This window comes from Acomys russatus, chromosome 26, assembly GCF_903995435.1.
Source record: "Acomys russatus chromosome 26, mAcoRus1.1, whole genome shotgun sequence".
NCBI classification, from domain to species: domain Eukaryota; kingdom Metazoa; phylum Chordata; class Mammalia; order Rodentia; family Muridae; genus Acomys; species Acomys russatus.
Window position 1 is genome coordinate 11,843,890 of NC_067162.1, and position 17,914 is coordinate 11,861,803.

General features: G+C 50.4%; 1 protein-coding gene across 3 annotated transcripts in view; it reads left to right on the top strand.

Annotated features, from left to right (window-relative positions):
• The window catches only part of Gpt2 (glutamic--pyruvic transaminase 2), a 36,338-nt gene extending 18,680 nt beyond the window's left edge, over window positions 1-17,658 (top strand). For 2 of the 3 annotated variants that reach the window (XM_051168701.1, XM_051168700.1), the window contains 7 exons: window positions 2,332-2,575; window positions 7,367-7,446; window positions 9,183-9,319; window positions 10,554-10,728; window positions 12,681-12,836; window positions 14,206-14,318; window positions 17,459-17,658. In XM_051168701.1, the coding sequence (XP_051024658.1) occupies window positions 2,332-2,575; window positions 7,367-7,446; window positions 9,183-9,319; window positions 10,554-10,728; window positions 12,681-12,836; window positions 14,206-14,318; window positions 17,459-17,549 (996 nt within the window). In that variant the 3' untranslated portion in view covers window positions 17,550-17,658. Of the gene's footprint in view, window positions 1-2,331; window positions 2,576-7,366; window positions 7,447-9,182; window positions 9,320-10,553; window positions 10,729-12,680; window positions 12,837-14,205; window positions 14,319-15,563; window positions 15,631-17,458 lie in introns of all 3 variants that reach the window. The other variant, XM_051168702.1, reaches the window with a different exon arrangement.
• The last annotated feature ends 256 nt before the right edge of the window (window positions 17,659-17,914 follow it).

Genomic DNA, 17,914 nt, shown 5'->3' on the forward strand with positions numbered 1-17,914 from the left:
GAAGAACGAGCTGGGCAAGTTAGGGCCAGGTGTTTGAAGTGACTAGCCAGGCAAGGGACAGGCTTGGTAGGCAGAGTGGGCCACCCTCTGGTATCCCTGTCCCCTGACAGTTTCCATGACCTTGGCTACAACAGCAGCTTCAGTGTCCCTCCAGAGGACCCACCTGCAGGTCCAGCCGGTGGGGAACTGTAGGATAGCTGAGGATGCCCACTGGCCTCTCTGTGGCTCAGCACATACTGGTGTCCCCTCCTCGGCCAGGCATTTGCTAGGTGCTGGGGGCACCCTAGGAAACCAGGTTCGCCACTTGGACTCTGCCCTTATGCCAGTGTTATGACAGGCTAGCATTAACACCACATAGAGTAAAAGTCACCTCATGAGCTTTCAGTTTCTGTCCTATAGTGAAAAAAAGCAGCTGTAATAGCAGCAGGCCCTCTAGAAGACGCTCCTGAGAAAGACTGAAAGAGGCAGGAATGGGGAGGGGAAGGTGCCAGAAATGGTGTCTTCTAAGCTGAAGATCAGCGGATGCAAAGATCTTGATCTGGAAAGCAGCCTAGTGTTGTGGAAATGAGTTCGGGATGTGCTGGAGCTCACACAGTGAGGGATAGTTACCAAAAATGGGGCCAGGCGGGCAGGCGATGGCTAAGTTCCATAGGGCCCCCAGGAGCCATGCTGAGGGGTTAGATCACCCTAAAAAGCATAGAGAACACTGGGACTCAAGTTAAAGGGAAGGCGTCCACATGATTCAATCAATATTCAATTCAACTTTGGCCAAGTAACACTAAGTAAAGAAGCCCTTAGGAGATGGAGGAGCTCAGGCTGAGAGTCAGTCAGTGGTGGCGCAGCTGGCTCAGGCTGGGAGTCAGTCAGCGGTGGCGCAGCTGGCTCAGGCTGGAAGTCAGTCAGCGGTGGCGCAGGAACTAGAATTGTTGGTCACGTGGCTGAAGAGTCGGTGATGGCATGAGGGTAGGTGGACTAGAATCCGTGGCTGCATGCCTGAAGAGTCCGTGGTTATGTGGCCGAAGTCTGAAATTCCAGGCTTGGGCAGGGGGCATGGCCTCCTGGTTTGTTTGTTTGTTTTTTTCTTGGCTTATTTCTTGTTTACTCTTCGGTGCTGAGGATCAGACCTCGCCCTCAGCACGCTAGGCAAGTGCTGTACAGCTTACCTAGCTGCTCACACCCTGGCCCTCCATTCGCTTTTGGCGTGTTTCTCTCAGGCTCTAGCCCTGTGCTAAGTGCCGTTAATTCATGTTTTTTGCTGCTTAAGCAGGGGCTGCTATTATCCTCTTCACCTTATGGCGCTCTTTGTCTGCTGATGCCACAGGATCTTGTTTTGAAGTTGAGCGTTCGTTTCCCAAAGCCTTGCGAATATATGATGCATTCGTTTCCTACTCGAGCCCATGAGGAAATAGGCCCAGAGACAGAAGTGAACACCACGCTTTCCGGTCTGATGGGTTTCTTGCAATAGGAATTGAACCTGAGATAGACCCTATTCCCACATGTAAAATGGGAGATCTCCCTGCAGAAGATGTTCCGCTTACTGACTCAGTGAACTGTTGCCACTTTCACCAACACCTCCCTGGATTCCCATGACTTGTTTTCCTAAGGAATCTATTAATATGTACCCCGCTTAGCTTGACAGTAGGTGAAAGTGTCACCTGGTAGCTGGTAGAGCCATTTCAACAATCTCCTATTTGGAAGTCTGTCCAGCCGTGTGTGGAAAGCTGGTTATTGATCCATTAGAATTTAAATGACGCTACTTGGGTGAGGCCTCAGCCACCCAAGCTAGGGTTATGCACGTGTCGCTGCATACCTGCCAAGTGTGCAGTCTTACTGCATTGCCGTGCATTCTGTCAAGAACATTAAGGCAGTCTATGTCTGACTTACTCTTATTGCCTGCAGCCCGCCTCATGCTCCTGCTAATGAGACAGAGTCAGGGAAGTGAAGCAGCCTTCATAGGGGTGCGCTGGAAGCAGGCAGTGGGGGCCGCTGGTGGAAAGCCGGGGCGGGAGCTCAATCAGGCTGGTATGCTCTCTTGAAGGACAAGCAGCAGCCGGAACCTTGTAGGTCTATGATTCTCAACCTCTTTGACCCCTTTGTGGGTGGGGGAGGGCGGAGCAGTGTCAAATGGTCCTTTCATAGTGGTCGCCTAAACCCACTGGAAAAGCATGGATATTCACATTACGATTCCTAACAGTAGCAATGAAAATAATTTTATGGTGTGGGCGGCGCGGGCGGTCACCACAGCGCGAGGAACTGTATGAAAGGGGCGCAGCAGCGGTAGGAAGGTTGAGAGGCAGGCGCTCTTGTAGACGTCACGGCTTTCTGTTGCAGACAATCCTGAAGCTCCTGGTCTCCGGGGGTGGCAAGTCGCGGACCGGCGTGATGATCCCCATCCCGCAGTATCCGCTGTACTCCGCGGTCATCTCCGAGCTCGACGCCGTCCAGGTGAACTACTATCTAGACGAGGACAACTGCTGGGCTTTGAACGTGGACGAGCTCCGGCGGGCAGTGCGGCAAGCCAAAGACCACTGTGACCCGAAGGTCCTCTGCATCATCAACCCCGGAAACCCCACAGGTCTGCACCTGACCCTCTCACCACTTTCCCAGGGGCTTGGAGCGGCTGCTGTGCCGGACACACTTGCCTGCTTTAAAAAAAAAAAATTAAGCAACGCGAGGTCCTCTCTGTCCCGGTTTCCCAATTCACTCCAGATTTGCCAAGAGCTGTGAAGCTCGCCTCAGGCCATCTCAGATGGGGAAGCAGGCGGGCGGGTTTTTTTAATTTTTTAATTTTTTGAGCAAGGTTGTATTACTGACAGGACCTGTTCTTTTTCATGTTGTACCTCCATTTGTAAAGACTTGTTTCCTTGGGGCTAGTCACTCAAACTACTGCCCCTCAGCGCGCGCGCGCACAAACACACACACATACACACACACACACACACACACACACACGGCCCCCCCCCCGGCCCGCCCCCCTTTTGCGTTTACTCTCTCTTGATTCTCTCAGCTGGTATCAGAATGCTGGGGTGCGGAGGTTGGCTGTTCCTTTGAGAAGAAAATGCCAAATTTCTTTTTTTATTTAAAAAAAAAAAGCCTGTTTCTAGAAGTTGAAAAGCACCCAAATTTTGTATATATTTCTTTAAAACGAGGGGGAAAAAAAAAAGGATACAGTCCTGCCTGTCCTGACCCCTGAGCTGCTAGTTCATGCGTCTCCAGGGTTCTTTGGATGGGAGAACAAGAACTGTTCTCTCCTTTGTTGAGCTAAAGTTGGATTGGGGCCAAAATACGTTAGAATTGATTGTGGAATCTGCTTCTCTGAAACGTGAAATAGTGCCTGAATCAGCTGAAAACAACCTCTTTAATTCCTGAAGGCAGCCAGAGGTGCAACCAGTGCAAACACTGGGTTGTGTGCTTCAGTGCCTTGGGGGTGGGGGGGGAATGAAGCTCCTACCCATGATGCAGTTCAGAGCAATAACACAGATCTGTGTTCTCAACTGGGCTGCAGATCAGCATCACAAAGCAAGCCCCGGGAACCTCTCGGGCCAGTCTGCGCCCACAGCAGTGTTTGTCCTTAACAGCTGGTGAAAACAACTTCTTTAGGATGCTGGTTCCTAAACTTTTAGCTTGTTAGAGTTCGGAATGTGGGCTCCGCTCACCCATATTTTAATGACTGGGCGAGGGCTGGGGAATGGGCAGATCTGTTCAGATGGCACTTGTGTTGGTCCCAGGGCCACACTGGGAACAGCAAGTCTTGCAGCATTTGTATGCTGAGTCGGCTGTTGAGTCAGGACTTTTTTGTTTGTGTCTCTGGAGACTGTGTTCCTATCTGGTCTAGCACTTGCTATGTCATCCAGGCTGACCTCAGCCTTACAGCAGTCCTCCTGCAGGCTCTGAGTGCAGGGCTTACAGGCCTATGCCACTGGCCTGTCTTTTGATTCTGGATTTTCTACTCAGGTATTTATGTAAATCTTTTTACCTAGCTGCCTGGAAGAACATACCTCCACCAAAGCTTTTCCTGTTCTGAGTAAAGAGATCCTATGAATGTATTATTATTATTATTATTATTATTATTATTATTATTATTATTATTATTATTGTTGTTGTTGTTATTATTATTATTATTATTATTATTCTCTCTCTCTCTCTCTCTCTCTCTCTCTCTCTCTCTCTCTCTCTCTCTCTTTCTCTCTCTCTCTCTCTCTTTGAGACAGGATCTCACTGTGTAGCTCTGGCTGTCCTGGAACTCACTATGTCGACCAGGCTGGCCTTGAACTAGAGATCTGCCTCTGCCTCCCGAGTGCGGGAAGGAAGGGCATGTGCCACCATGTCTGGCCTTATAATTACTTGTTATGAAGAGTAACTTATGAGTGGCCACCACCTGCCCTTGCTTTCTGGGGGTCTCAGTGTGTGGAACTCAGGCAGCTGCTAGAAGAAGGGTGGTAGGAAATGGAAGCTTTCCAACCTCACACCTAAGCAGCTTGGTTAAAAGATGTCAAAATGGCTTTGAGATGTTAAGCCAGGGTGCTTTGGTTCAAAACAGAAACCCAGCTCAAAACTGAAAGGCCATATGGTGGAACTGTGAAGTCTGGGCATAAAGCAGTAATGTAAATCAATTTTTTTTTTTTTTTAAAGATTTATTTATTTGGCGGGACATGGTGGCGCATGCCTTTAATCCCAGCACTAAGGAGGCAAAGGCAAGCAGATCACTGTGAGTTCGAGGCTAGTCTGGTCTACAAAGCGAGTCTAGGACAGCCAAGGTTACACAGAGAAACTTTGTATCCAAAAAAAAAAAGGATTTATTTATTAAGTATACAGTGCTTTGCCTACATGTACACCTGTACACCAGAAGAGGACACCAGATCTCATTTTAGATGGCTATGAGCCACCATGTGGTTGCTGGGAATCGACCTCATGACTTTTGGAAGAACAAGCAGTGCTCTTAACCTCTGAGCCATCTCTCCAGGCCCCCGGACTCGCTTTGTAGACCAGGCTGGCTTCGAACTCACAGCAATGCACCTGCCTCTGCCTCCCGAGTGCTGAGAATAAAGGCATGTGCCGCCATGTCTGGTGTGAATCAGCACTTTTGTGGAAAGGACCTCCGTTCACTTCCCAGCTCCACTGGCCTCTGATTCCTTCCTTCTTTCAGTTGGCCCTTGGAGGCCTTCAGCAACTCCAACCATTGCTCATCAGAGGAAATCTTAGAATCCATCTTCTGTGACTTCACTGATAATCCTGGGTACTTATTGGCCCATCTCAGAGCCAGTCAGATCATGAGGAGTGTGATAAGAGAGCTTCTTTGTTTATTCACTTACAAGCCCTTGTTAGGCTGGCCTCGAACTTGCAACCTTTCTGCTTCAGCATACCAGGTGCTTGGATTAGAGGTGTGTGTCACTATACCTGGCAGATAGGTCAGGGCCTTTTCTCTTAGCTCCTGCTGGCGTGTCCTCACAGGACAGCTGTGGTATGTTACAGGAGAGGATGTGTAATCACAGACGGTCCTGTCAGGGTATGGGGAATTCCTTAGGCCCGTCTTCTGGTGTGGTGCACTTAGGGACCTCTCTCCAGCTTTGGCGGCCTGTATCAAAGCTGTGTCATAAGTCTCCCTAAAGTGGGTATAGCCTGACCCCTGTAAAGCGTATATAGCTTTCTCTTATTCTCTTCAACTGGTCATGTTTGTCTCTTCTGTGTCTTCATGGCTCTGTCATAAGTAATGGCTGAGTCCCAGGCCCTGGGTAAACAGAAGCTTGTCTTTATTTTCAGGTGTGCGTCCTGTGATCAGTGGGATTCTGGTAGCTGTTCTATCACATTTCCTCACCAGTAGGATGTAGTTAGGAGATCACAAGATGCTGCAAAGGGTTTGCAGGCAGGGTCTATGCACAAACTGGCCCTGTCTGTGGGAACCCTGCTCATTCCTTGCAGACACCAGGACCTGCCACTCTGCCAGAGTCCCAGAGCCCCGAGCTTGTTGCTCCTCCTTCTCTTCCTCCTCTTCCTCCTCCTCCTTCTAATATTTATTTAATGTATATGACTGCTTTATACCTGGAGGCCAGAAGAGGGCACCAGATCTCATTCTAGATGGTTGTGAGCCACCATGTGGTTGCTGGGAATTGAACTCAGGTCCCCTGGAAGAGCAAGCAGATGGTGCTCTTAACCTCTGAGCCATCACTCCAGTCCCCGAGCTTGCTTCTTATGAAGCCTGGTTGGCACTTGGTAGCCAAAGAATTTCCAGTCCCTTACTTAATAAGTGTTAGAAGGCGAAAATCCTGGCTGAGTCATTTTAAGATGCAGCTCTGTATTTTTACAGACATTTTTCATATCATTCTAGAGATAGGTATATAGACATTTTTTTCCTTTTAGCCAAAAGGTAACACTCTGCATGCTTTGCTGTGTTGTGATGTACACGCAGGAATAATTACATGTGTGTGTGTTTATGTCTGTGCATATATGCACGCATGCATAACATACATAGATGCTATACACACAGTAAAGAAATAAACAAACCAGACTAAACACACCAGAAATCCCTGGTGTCACACTCAAAGCGGGGAGAAAATACAGGGGGACATTTTCACTCCCGCCTGCTTCCCCTTTGCCGTCTGCTCCAGGGCTGTGCCTATGGGCGGCTGACTTACCATCTTGCTGTTTGCACCGATTCTCTGACATGGGTGGTGGGTGTCTTCCCTACTGTTGTTGAGGCAGGTCCTGAAGGAAGCCGAGGAGAACTGCAGTGTGCTCTCCCAGGCTCCCTAGCGGTGCCCTTCTCTCTGCCAGCCCAGCTGACTGGAGGTCCCAGCCTGGCTCAGGCAGTCAGCATTCTGCAAGTACCGATCCGAGGACCTGCAGGGCCCTCAGCGTAGACGATGAGCCTGCTGCTTGCTTGTGGGCGTGTGCATCTGCCTTTCTGGGAAGACACCCACAGTTTTTCTTCAGTAACTCCAGTTCAGTTACCATATCAACCAGTGCAATTTTCTGCATCGCTTGCTGCCGGTGCATAATGGGAAACGGATGAAATGGGTCCCTTCAGCTCTATTTCCCTGCTCGCTATGACGCTTCCGTGGACTTTCTGTCCTCCAGGAAAGACAAGCATCTTGCACACGTGTGCACGCCCCAGTTGGAAGAATAATAAAAAAGTTAGGGGTGAAATAGGGTTCCTTCCCCATGCCGGACTTCATTGAAGTAGACAGGAGTGGAGCCTGCAGGCATGGCTGGGGCTTTGTCTCCCCGCCAAGCAGAGCAAGTAGGAGGGCGTTCTCCTGGGATCTTCAGGGAACACAGGACACCCAAGTGGTTTGGGTGGAAGTATTACTTGGGGACAACTTACATAGCATCACAACCTACATTTTGGTTTTTTTTGGGGATTTTGTAGGCCAGGTACAAAGCAGAAAGTGCATAGAAGATGTGATTCACTTTGCCTGGGAAGAGAAGCTTTTTCTCCTGGCTGACGAGGTAAGAGCAGTCCCAGAGATGGGCGGGGCAGGCTCAGAGAGGGAGGGGCGAGCCCTCTCTTATAGGGGAGGATCCAGCTCTGATTGGTCTGTAGCCAGAGAGAGACAGGATGTCCCAGGCAGAGGGCTTCTGGGTAAGCATAGGTGAGGGTGTTCATCTTTAACTTTCGAGTTTGGGATGTAAATGATCTCTATGTTGGTTTGGACTCCAGTTGTGTACACACACACACACACACACACACAGACTCTCCATATATATGGAGAGAGAAACAGAGGGAGACTGAGGTTTTGCCGTGTAACCCAGGCTACCCTAGAACTCAGTGTATAGCCCAAGATGGCTTTACAGACACAGCAACCCTCCCACTTCAGTCTCCAGTGTTGAGAATGCGGGTGTCAGCCACCACACCCAGTTAAATTTCAGATTTTTAACAGAGATTGCTTTAAACTTGGAGAATGGTGATGAATATATATATGGTGCCTGGACCCAAATCCGTGTCTTTCAGATCTTTCTCCCATCTCTGTGTGTTGGCCTCGTACACAGACTAGAGAGCAGCTTTCCATCCTTGTGGTTCCTGCAAGTTTACACCCGAGTGCTTCAACTTAACCAACCACTGTAGCCTAGGGTTGCCATATGCAAACTGACCAGGTCTGGGCCAGGTGCGGGATCTCTGCGCTGCCCTTCCCAAACTCCCACCTGGAAAGCCGGGGAGGGCTGTGCCTGAGGGAAGAGGCCACAGCTGTGGCAGAATGGCTGCAGGTGCTCCCCAGGTGCAGTCCTGTGCCTCCTGGTGGTTCTCTTCCCTCTTACTTACTGTCCAGCTGTCTCTGAGCGTGTGAGCATCTCAGGGCTGTAACTGCAACTTCTTGCACCCCAGGCATGAGGCTTTGTCTGCTTCGGAAGAAAGAAACCGAGACCCCATCACATTCCACTGTCCCATTACCTCCATTTCTGCATGTTTTCGGTTAGCTGTAGGTCTCTAGAATACTACTTTCTTTTCTCCTTAAGCACCCTGCTCCATCACCTCATTTAAATTGCCATAATCAACATGTTTTTAACATGGCACTCTGATAGTGTAGCAACCACCCAACTGGTCCAGGAGGAGGGCAGAGTTCAGCTGGTGGAGGTCTGGCTTTCCCACTGGTCCACACAGCCAGCTTCCCTCATTTTGGACCAGGCAGGATGGTACTTCAGGCTGTGAGTGCTAGATCTGGAGATGGGGGCAGAACAAAGTGCTCCTGGGTTCTGCTCTGGCAGAAAGGACACCCACCAGAGTTCACCCCTAAAGCAGAGAGTGAGGGCAGAAGCTGCTGACACTGCGGCTGCTACAGTGCTTTAGGAGAAAGATGTGTTTGGGAGGATGGGAGCCCCTGGTGTCACCTGGTGTGTTAGGCTGGCTAGAGGGTGGGAGTGTGTGTGGGGGGGTGGTAAACGTAGAAGTCTGAGAAGTGCCTGTTTTAAGCTGAGCATCCAGTCTGAGGCATTTCCCCTTGCTTGTTCTAGAAGGTTCCTTCAGGCACATTCCGGCTATCTGTATAAATAGCATTGGAAGCAGGGCTGCCTGATTTGTTCAAGGCTGGACTTTGGGACCTACACTACGGGCTAACTTTGTGACTACAGGTTAACTCTGTGCCTACGCACCCCTCTTGGGTGTAGACCCCTGACTACTCTCAGACACAGCCTTAATTTGTTCAGGCCTTCTCGAAGGCCTCATCCCACCTCTCATGTTCCCACTGCAGGTATACCAGGACAACGTATACTCTCCGGACTGTAGGTTCCACTCCTTTAAGAAAGTGCTTTACCAGATGGGGCGCGAGTACTCCAGCAACGTGGAGCTCGCCTCCTTCCACTCCACTTCCAAGGGCTACATGGGCGAGTATGTCAGCCTCTACTTCTCTTCTGCCGCTGGTGGGTCTGCTCCCTCCCTTCTGCCTGCTCCTCCGCTTGGCCCTTACCCTTTGCTGTAAAAAGCTGGAAGAACCAGGCTGCGGAGGAGGCTCATTGTGGCCCGTGCTACAAAGAAACCAGACAGTGGATGAGTAACAGGAAGGAAAATGGGTTCCTGGAGCAGCTCTGAGTCTGGAACCTTCTGCTCTAACCTTGACTGACCTCTGAGGGTCAATCAGGACAGGAATTGGGTGGACGAGCACCAAGGCTGCCTTAGCACTAGGGGGTTAAAAGACCAAAGGGCTAGTTTGGGGCTCACATTTGTATTTTCTGAGCACTTACCCTGAGTTCGCAGCACTGAGGACCCTGCCATCACGTAGCCACTATGTTATCGAGGAATGAAGAGCCAGTCAAAGGGGACAGGTGTGTGGCAGGTGGAGAACTGAGGTCAGAGAAGAGGTAGAAACGCCAGAAGGTGGGACTGGAGTTGGAGGAAGGGATATATTTGGGAGAAGAATGCTCCAAGCAGAAGGAATGGCATTACGAAGACTGAAGAAATATTTTGGCTAGGTCAAGGGAGCTGTCTCCTGAGGTGGTTCTTGCCTTAATTTGATGTAGATTAGTATATGAGTTAGGTGTCAGGGTAAGCAGCTATAACAAAATGGCTCTAAAATATATCTCTCAGTGGGTAAAGTGACAGCCTTACAAGGGTGAGGAGCTCAGTTCGATCCCCACACGGTTGTGAAAGGCTGGGTGTGGTGGCACGGATCTGCAATCCCAGTGCAACTCAAAAATCAAGTTAGCCAGCACTCAGTAGGCAGAGACAGGCAGGTCTCTGGAAGTCTGAGGTCAGCCGGATCTACATAGAGACTTCCAAGCTGGCTATAGTGAGCTATGCAGTGAGACATGTCTCAAAAAGGGAGAAGGGATGAAAACATATCTGGTTTTGGCAAATGGTTCAAAGGGGTACCAGGAAGGCAAGGCTGTCTCTAGGGCGGGGGGGGGGGGGACTGTCTCCACCTCTGAGGAAATGGGGGGGCACTGGGGGGCAGCACTTGCTCTTCCTTGTAGGAAAGTGACTTTGTAGTATCAGCTGTTTACCTGCCACTGGCAAGAACTCAGCCGCAGCTGCCTGCTGTGGCCTTACGGAGTGTGGCATCCACACTGCATTTGTAAGGCCTTCCTGTAACTGGAGGGTGTGTCCCCTCTCCTCAACTCTCCAGGTGTGGCTACAGAGGGGGCTACATGGAGGTGATCAATCTGCACCCCGAGATCAAAGGCCAGCTGGTGAAGCTGCTGTCCGTTCGCCTGTGCCCGCCAGTGTCTGGGCAGGCCGCCATGGACATCCTTGTGAATCCCCCGGTTCCAGGAGAGGAGTCCTTTGAGCAGTTCAGCAGGGTGAGTCTGCTCCACCTGTCTGCTGGTGTGTGTGTGTGTGTGTGTGTGTGTGTGTGTGTGTGTGTGTGTGTGTGTGTGTGTGTGTGTGTGTGTGTGTGTGTGTGTGGTGGTGGTGGTGGGGCGTTTCACGGTGAATTGGCGGCCACCGCCCCAGATGGCCATGCATCGGGTGATGTGTCTGTGTGTGACCGTCCTCGTCCACGAAGTCTCTCGGTTCAGGTGCCTGAACCGAACGCGTGAGTCAAGTCTCGGGATGCAGCAGAGAATGGGGAAGTGGGAGGGACTTCCTGTGTGAGTGAGTGGACTGCCTCTCCTCACCTGTGAGCATCATGGGTGGCCGGATCCCAGAAGGCCAGCCCCGGGGCTGAGAGACTGTTGTTACTAACCTGAAAGAAGAGGGAGTAGCTAGGCGCCACCACAGCAGCAGCAGCAGCAGCAGCGTCGGTTTAAAAGACAACAAAAGCATTTTAGATCGCAGAATCTAAAAGGCAGTTCCCGGACGGTATTGGTTCATCTCTCTCTTTTTGTTGGAGTGGGGGGAGGAGGCATGTGACAGGAAATATGCCTGTTTTTTGAGCACAGGGTTTCATCATAGCTCAAACTTTTTTTTTTTAATTTAAGATTTATTTATTTATTATGTATACAGTGCTCTGCCTGCATATACACTCACAGGCCAGAAGAGGGCATCAGATCACACCATAGATGGTTGTGAGCCACCATGTGGTTGCTGGGAATTGAACTCAGGACCTCTGGAAGAGCAGCCAGTGGTCTTAACTGCTGAGCCATCTCTCCAGCCCCTCAAACTGTTTTTTAACTCAAGATCCTTGTCCTTCAACCTCCTAAAGGCTAGCATTACAGGCCGTACCTGCCACACTCTCTCCTCTGACCTTCCTTCCCCCCCCCCCCCCCCCCCTTTTTTTTTTGTAGTAAAATAGAAACAGCGTTTGCTCTTTTGAACTATATAGTTTTATCCTGCTGTAATGAACACCTTTAATACCACCACTCAGGAGGCAGAGGCAGGAGGCTCTCTGTGAGTTTAAAGCCAGCCTGGTCTACAGAGTGAGTCCCACAGCAGCCAGAGCTACACAGACAGACCCTGTATAGACAGACAGATAGACAAGGCAGTTCTGTTTCATTAATGAAAGACTTTTAAATTGTTGTGCAACCATCTCCCATCCATCTCAAGAACTTTCCCATCATCCCCGGTTGAAACTCGGAAACACATACCTGCCCCTCCTCCCATTTCCCCAGTTCCCGGCAGCAAGCACTCTTACTCAGTCTCCATGGGTTCCGCTAAGATGTACACGCATAGGTGGAATTATTCAATGTTCGTTCTTCTGTGACTGGCTTATTCCACTTGGCGCAGTGTCCTCCTCTGGGTTATCCCTGTAGGGGCCTGCCCGGAACAGCAGAAGTCTTGGGGACTGAAGACTTGGTCCTGCGTCATTGCCTAGATGCACCAGCTCTTGTTTCTCCGCCCATCTTCAGGCCCACCTTGTTATCCGTCTTGTACAACAGTACTTGCAGGAATTCTGGTCGATTCTCTTCCAGCTTTGGATGCTTGCCCAGCTCTGAGACAGTTACTGACTCTGTCTGGGCCTGTGTGCATGAACACCACACTGACACAGAATTGCAAAGGGATAGCCCATACATAACACAATGGAGCTGGTCTCGGGGGGGGGGGGGGGGGGGAACCCCAGCGGACTCTCAGAAGTGTTTTTATTTCACCCAGGGCCAAGGCCATGCAGAGTGATGGACTAAAAAAAAAAAAAAAAAGTCTGCAGAAAGACCTGTCCATGTGTCCATGTCTACCCCTTTTCCCTGATCCATTTAAAGTGCTTGTCACATGCAGCTCGTCTTCTGTCAATCTATTTTACGACCTGTGTGTTGAAGAACAGCCTTTCCTAGTCTTGTCTAGGATCACTGATACCTGCGCTTTCTGTCGCCATCAGGAAAAAGAATTCGTCCTTGGGAATCTGGCCAAAAAAGCGAAGCTGACAGAAGATCTGTTTAACCAAGTCCCAGAGATTCAGTGCAACCCCTTGCAAGGGGCCATGTATGCCTTTCCTCGGATTCTCATCCCTGCCAAGGCTGTGGAGGCAGCTCAGGTCAGAGTGGAGGGGCTGGCTGTCTTCCTGGATTCACTTGAGCTATCTGGGTCATGAATGGCTTTTTTTTTTTTTTTTGCTTTGGCAAGTTGGTGCTAACCTTATGGGTTCTGATCTCTGTTGACCTTCTGGACACATGCAGTTTACCGTGTGACAACTTCTTAAGAGTCCTGGCTGTAGCAGAGTATGGTGGGATAGAGCAAGCAAGAGGCCAGCCCCAAGAGAGACCTCCACGGTGCTGCTCACAGGGCAGTGACACAGCTCAGCCATTAAGACACTTGCTACTTGCAGAAGATCTGGGTCTGGCTTCCAGGACCTACATGGTGGCTCACAGCCATCCATAACTCCTGTACTAGGGTAGCCAACACCTCTTCTGATTTCCGAGGACACCAGGCACTGCACATAGTACACAGGCATACGTGTGGGCAAAGCACTCATACCCATTAAATAAATAAATCTTTAAAAAATATATTAAAACAACGAGACACGCTGGCTCTTCGGGGCAGGACCCAAGTGGGATGCGATGCTGGAGCCGGAGAAGCGATGAGGCACGAGCCACTTGAGGTTGAGGCAGACGCTCAAGGCTACTTGCTCACATCTGGGCGGGGGGTCAGGAAGCAGAGGAAGGAGACACCAGTATGGGTTCTTTTTATATCCTAGCCCATGAGCAAATTCGCCTCATTTGGGGCAAGTCCCGAGTTATCTCCTCTGCAGATGCCTTCAAGCCACGTGCCTGAAAGTGTGCCTCCCTAATGCCCCAGGCTTTTCCTAACCCAATCAGCTTGGCTTCCTTAGCTATTAGTGGTGTCACTGGTAGCTCCAGCTCCAGGGCTTTGTCCCCTAAAAGCCCCTACTGGGTGTAGATCCCAGGGCCTTCTTTTCACATCATTCCTGTGACTTGGCACAGAGGCAGCTGCAGCCAGTGCCTGTTGAGCAGTTACAGGAGCCCATAAGTGAAGACCAGGAGTGTCACAGCCTGTCTGACAGTAGGTTCAGATGTCTGGGTCCCTGAACCGGCTTCCTGGCTGTAACCAGGAGGAATCCTGCCTTAATTTGCAGGCAAGAAAGACAGAAGGAAGGACTCTGCCACAGAAAAGAGGGCCTGGTACTCTGCATTCTGGTTCTATCTAGCTTTGATTGTCCCCCCTCCCCACTCTCAATGGAGTCTTACTTTATGGCCCAGGTGGGACCCCACTATATTGTCTCAGGCTGGCCCTGAGTTCAAGTCACTTCTCTTGCTTAAGCGTCTCAAGTGCTAGGATTACGAGTGTGAACCCAGACAAGCCCCGGCTTTGCTTTTGGCTTTTTGATGTGTGCTGTCCCGATGTAAAGCCAGCCATGAATCTCAGGTTCTGTCTTCCTCCCACAGTCCCACAAAATGGCTCCGGACATGTTCTACTGCATGAAGCTCCTAGAGGAGACAGGCATATGCGTCGTGCCTGGCAGTGGCTTTGGGCAGCGAGAAGGCACCTACCACTTCAGGTAGGACACTCTCTGTGGGGGGCAGGCGGGTGCTGCTGCGCCCTGGCCTGGCCTGGGAGGCTTGGGTTCCAGTTTTGGAGACTGAGCCTCCATCCTTGAGTGGATCCCACCATGGCTGGCTCAGGTGCTCTGTCAGAAAGTGAGGAAAACTGGGGGCACTTCACAGCTGTCTCTCTAAGTATTCCTAGACCGGCTTGCCTCTCAGCTGCCATCTGTCACCTGTCCATGTGTCTGGATGCACGGGACAAAGCCGGTGCCTTAGCTAGATCTCTGTTGCTATCATAAACACCACAATGAAAAGCAATTTGAGGAGGAAAGTATTTGGCTCATCAGGGAAGCCAAGACAGGAACCTGGAGGCAGGACCCAAAACAGACCCCAGAGGGACACTGCTTCCAGGCTTGCTGTCCATGGCTTGCTTAGCCTTTCTTTCTTTCTTTCTTTCTTTCTTTCTTTCTTTCTTTCTTTCTTTCTTTCTTTCTTTTTTAATATTTTATTTAATTTATGTGTGCTGGTGTGAGGGTGTTAGATCTTGGAGTCACAGACAGTTGTGAGCTGCCGTGTGGCTGCTGGGAGTTGAACCTGGGTCCTTTGGAAGAGCAGGCAGTGAGTGCTCTTAACCCCTGAGCCATCTCTCTAGCCCTCAGCCTGCTTTCTTATATAGTCCAGGACATCTGCCCAGGGATAGCACTACCCAGGGTGGCCCCAGGCCCTTTGACATCGATCATTAATCAAGAAAAAGCCCTGACAGGCTTGCCTCTAGGTCAGTTGAATGGATGGAGATATTTTCTCTAGTGCCATTTTACCCCCCACCCCCCACCCCCCAGATAGCTCTAGCTTGTGTCAAGTTGACAGAAAAACCAACCAGGGTAGCCTGGCACATAATGGGTGTTGTGTAGCTCCTACTTTATGGGCCCTGATACTACCCTGGGCCCTAAAACCTGTTAAGATGCTTTACTGCCGTAGATGAGGTCCCCATCCCGGGAGGCTATTCACAGCCATGCCTCGCCCAGCCCTGTACAGATGAGCGCACACCGTCCCCAGAGTTGCTCTGTAGGTGTCCTCACCGTTCAGAACACGATCATTTCTTCACAGCTCCCGTGGCTCCTGTGTCTCTTGTCGCAGATGCTAAAAAAAGAAATGTCATGGGTTGTTGGCACCTACAGCCAAGTCTTCACTCAGTCAAAGATATGGGTGGTTTCCTAACAGGGATTAACTGCCTACATGGCCCTTTTCTCCTGGGCCAGGTTCTCTGCTGCAATTCATTCATGATCCATCCAAAATGGAGACCTGGGATTGCGGCAGAGTTCAGCGGTAGATCGTATGTTGAGTGTGAGGTCCTGGGCTCCATGCCCACCATACCAGTAAGAGTTGTTGAGTTGGGAAGCCTGTCATCAGGGCTGGAGGGAGAGGTTCATTTTGTGGCAACTAGAAATGTCTTTGAAGTAAAAGCTATGACTTGCATATTGGCTTACTGTCAGAAACTGAATACTGGCACACACACATAAGTGCCTGTGTGCGCACGCACCTCCCTCCCCCCACCCCTGCCCCCAACAGAAAGAAATGTTCGGTTTCTAAAAGGAAGAGTAAGAGTCATGCTCTAGGACCACAGTGTAGCAAGCATTGGAGCCCTAGCACTGCAAAAGTGGGGGTGGGGTGGGGGTGGGGGTCATGGCCTACAAAAGGGTGTGGGGTACAGGGGTCGTGTTCTACAGAGTTCTGTAGTACTAGTCAAAATGTGCTGCCGGAGCCAGCTGTGGTAGCGCGTGCCTGTAATGCAAGCACTTTAAGAAGTTGAGGCAGCTACAAGAAGACCATTAAGGCTGGCAGATCTGGACCCCCGGGGGGGGGGGGTCAGCTCAAACTACTGTACCAACCAAGGTCAATGCATGCAGTAAACCTAGACCCCCTATCCAGATCTAGCCAATGGACAGCACATTCTCCACAGTTCTGTGGAGAGCAGGGACTGACTCGGACATGAACTCTGGTGCCCCTTGTTTGACCGTTTTCCCTTGGTGGGGAGACCTGGTGGCACTCAGAGGAAGAGCAGGCAGGCTACCACGATGAGACCTGATAGGCTGTGATCACATAGTGGGGCACGAGGTCCCCTTCTGTCACAGACCTAGGGGAGGGGAATAGGATGAAAGAGGGAGGGAGTGGGGAACGGGAAGATATAAGTGAGGGGATAACAATTGAGATGTAATCTGAATAAATCACTTAAATAAAATAAAAAATTAAATTAAAAAAGAAGTTGAGGCAGAAGGATCACTGTGACCTCAAGGCCAGCCTGAGCAGCAAGAGTGAGTTCCAGAACAGCCAGTGCCATATGAAACCCTGTTTTAAAAAAGAAGAAGAAAAAGGGGGGGTGGGGGGAGGCAGAGGTAGGCAGATTTCTGGGAGTTCAAAGCCAGTCTGGTCTACATAGGAAGTTCTAGGACAGCTGGGGTTACATAAAGAGACCCTGTCTTAAATTTACCAGCAAACACCAAAACCAAACAAATAAACAACAACAACAAAAAACTAAATTTACAAGGAAACAACAACAATAAAACTGTGGTTCTGGCCTTCTACAGTGATGAAAAATACATTTTGGTGACTCAAAATCCAGTTTATTGCTTTAGCAGAGAGGTTTTACTGTAGTAAAAATGCCTGTGTATAAACCACTATGGTGGCATGTGTCTGCATGCCCAGCTTCCCGGAGGCTGAGGCGAGGGTATTGCTCAAGGGCAGTGCTTCATGACTTGCCTGGGTAACATTGAGAATGGAGCTGGGCGTGGTGGCACACGCCTTTAATCCCAGCACTCGGGAGGCAGAGGCAGGTGGATTGCTGTGAGTTCAAGGCCAGCCTGGTCTACAAAGTGAGTCTAGGGCAGCCAAGGCTACACAGAGAAACCTTGTCTCAAAAAACTAAAAAAAACCAAAAACATTGAGAATGGAAGGAGCGACCGGGGGGGGGGGGGGGGGGGGGGGGGGGGGGGGGGGGGCAGAGCGGGAAGAGACAGTAATTTCACAAGTGTTAGGTGCTCTCCTGGGCCCTGAGCTGTCAAAGCAGATGAGGTGGGGCCATCTCTCCGCACAGGAGTGTTATTGGGTTCATCCCGTGAACAGCCAGCAAGGCTGACGCCAGTCTTTTTCCTGACAGAATGACGATTCTTCCTCCAGTGGAGAAACTGAAGACAGTGCTCCACAAGGTGAAAGATTTTCACCTCAAGTTCCTGGAGAAGTACACATGAGGATGCCTCAGGCGCCAGACCCTCCTTGGGTCTGGGCCCCGGTACCACCCAGGCCTTCCTCATGGACTCTGCCTCGGACCTCACACATCATCATCATCATCATCTTCATCTTCCCAGGAGACTTCTTTCTCTGTGCCTTGATGTTGAGAGTTCTCTTGTGAGCAAACAGTGATTTCGCAATGTCCTCGCAGGCCCTGTTTTTTGTTTTTTGTTTTTTAATGCAACCAGAGCAGAGTCAACTTTTTAGGCAGATGTGGCTGGAATTCTCCAAATCACCTGTCACTGTTGTGTTTGGGAAGTTCCTTTGGATTCTGAGCAGCCTGGGTACATAGATATTTCAGCTCTGGAGAAAACGAGCAGGTGTT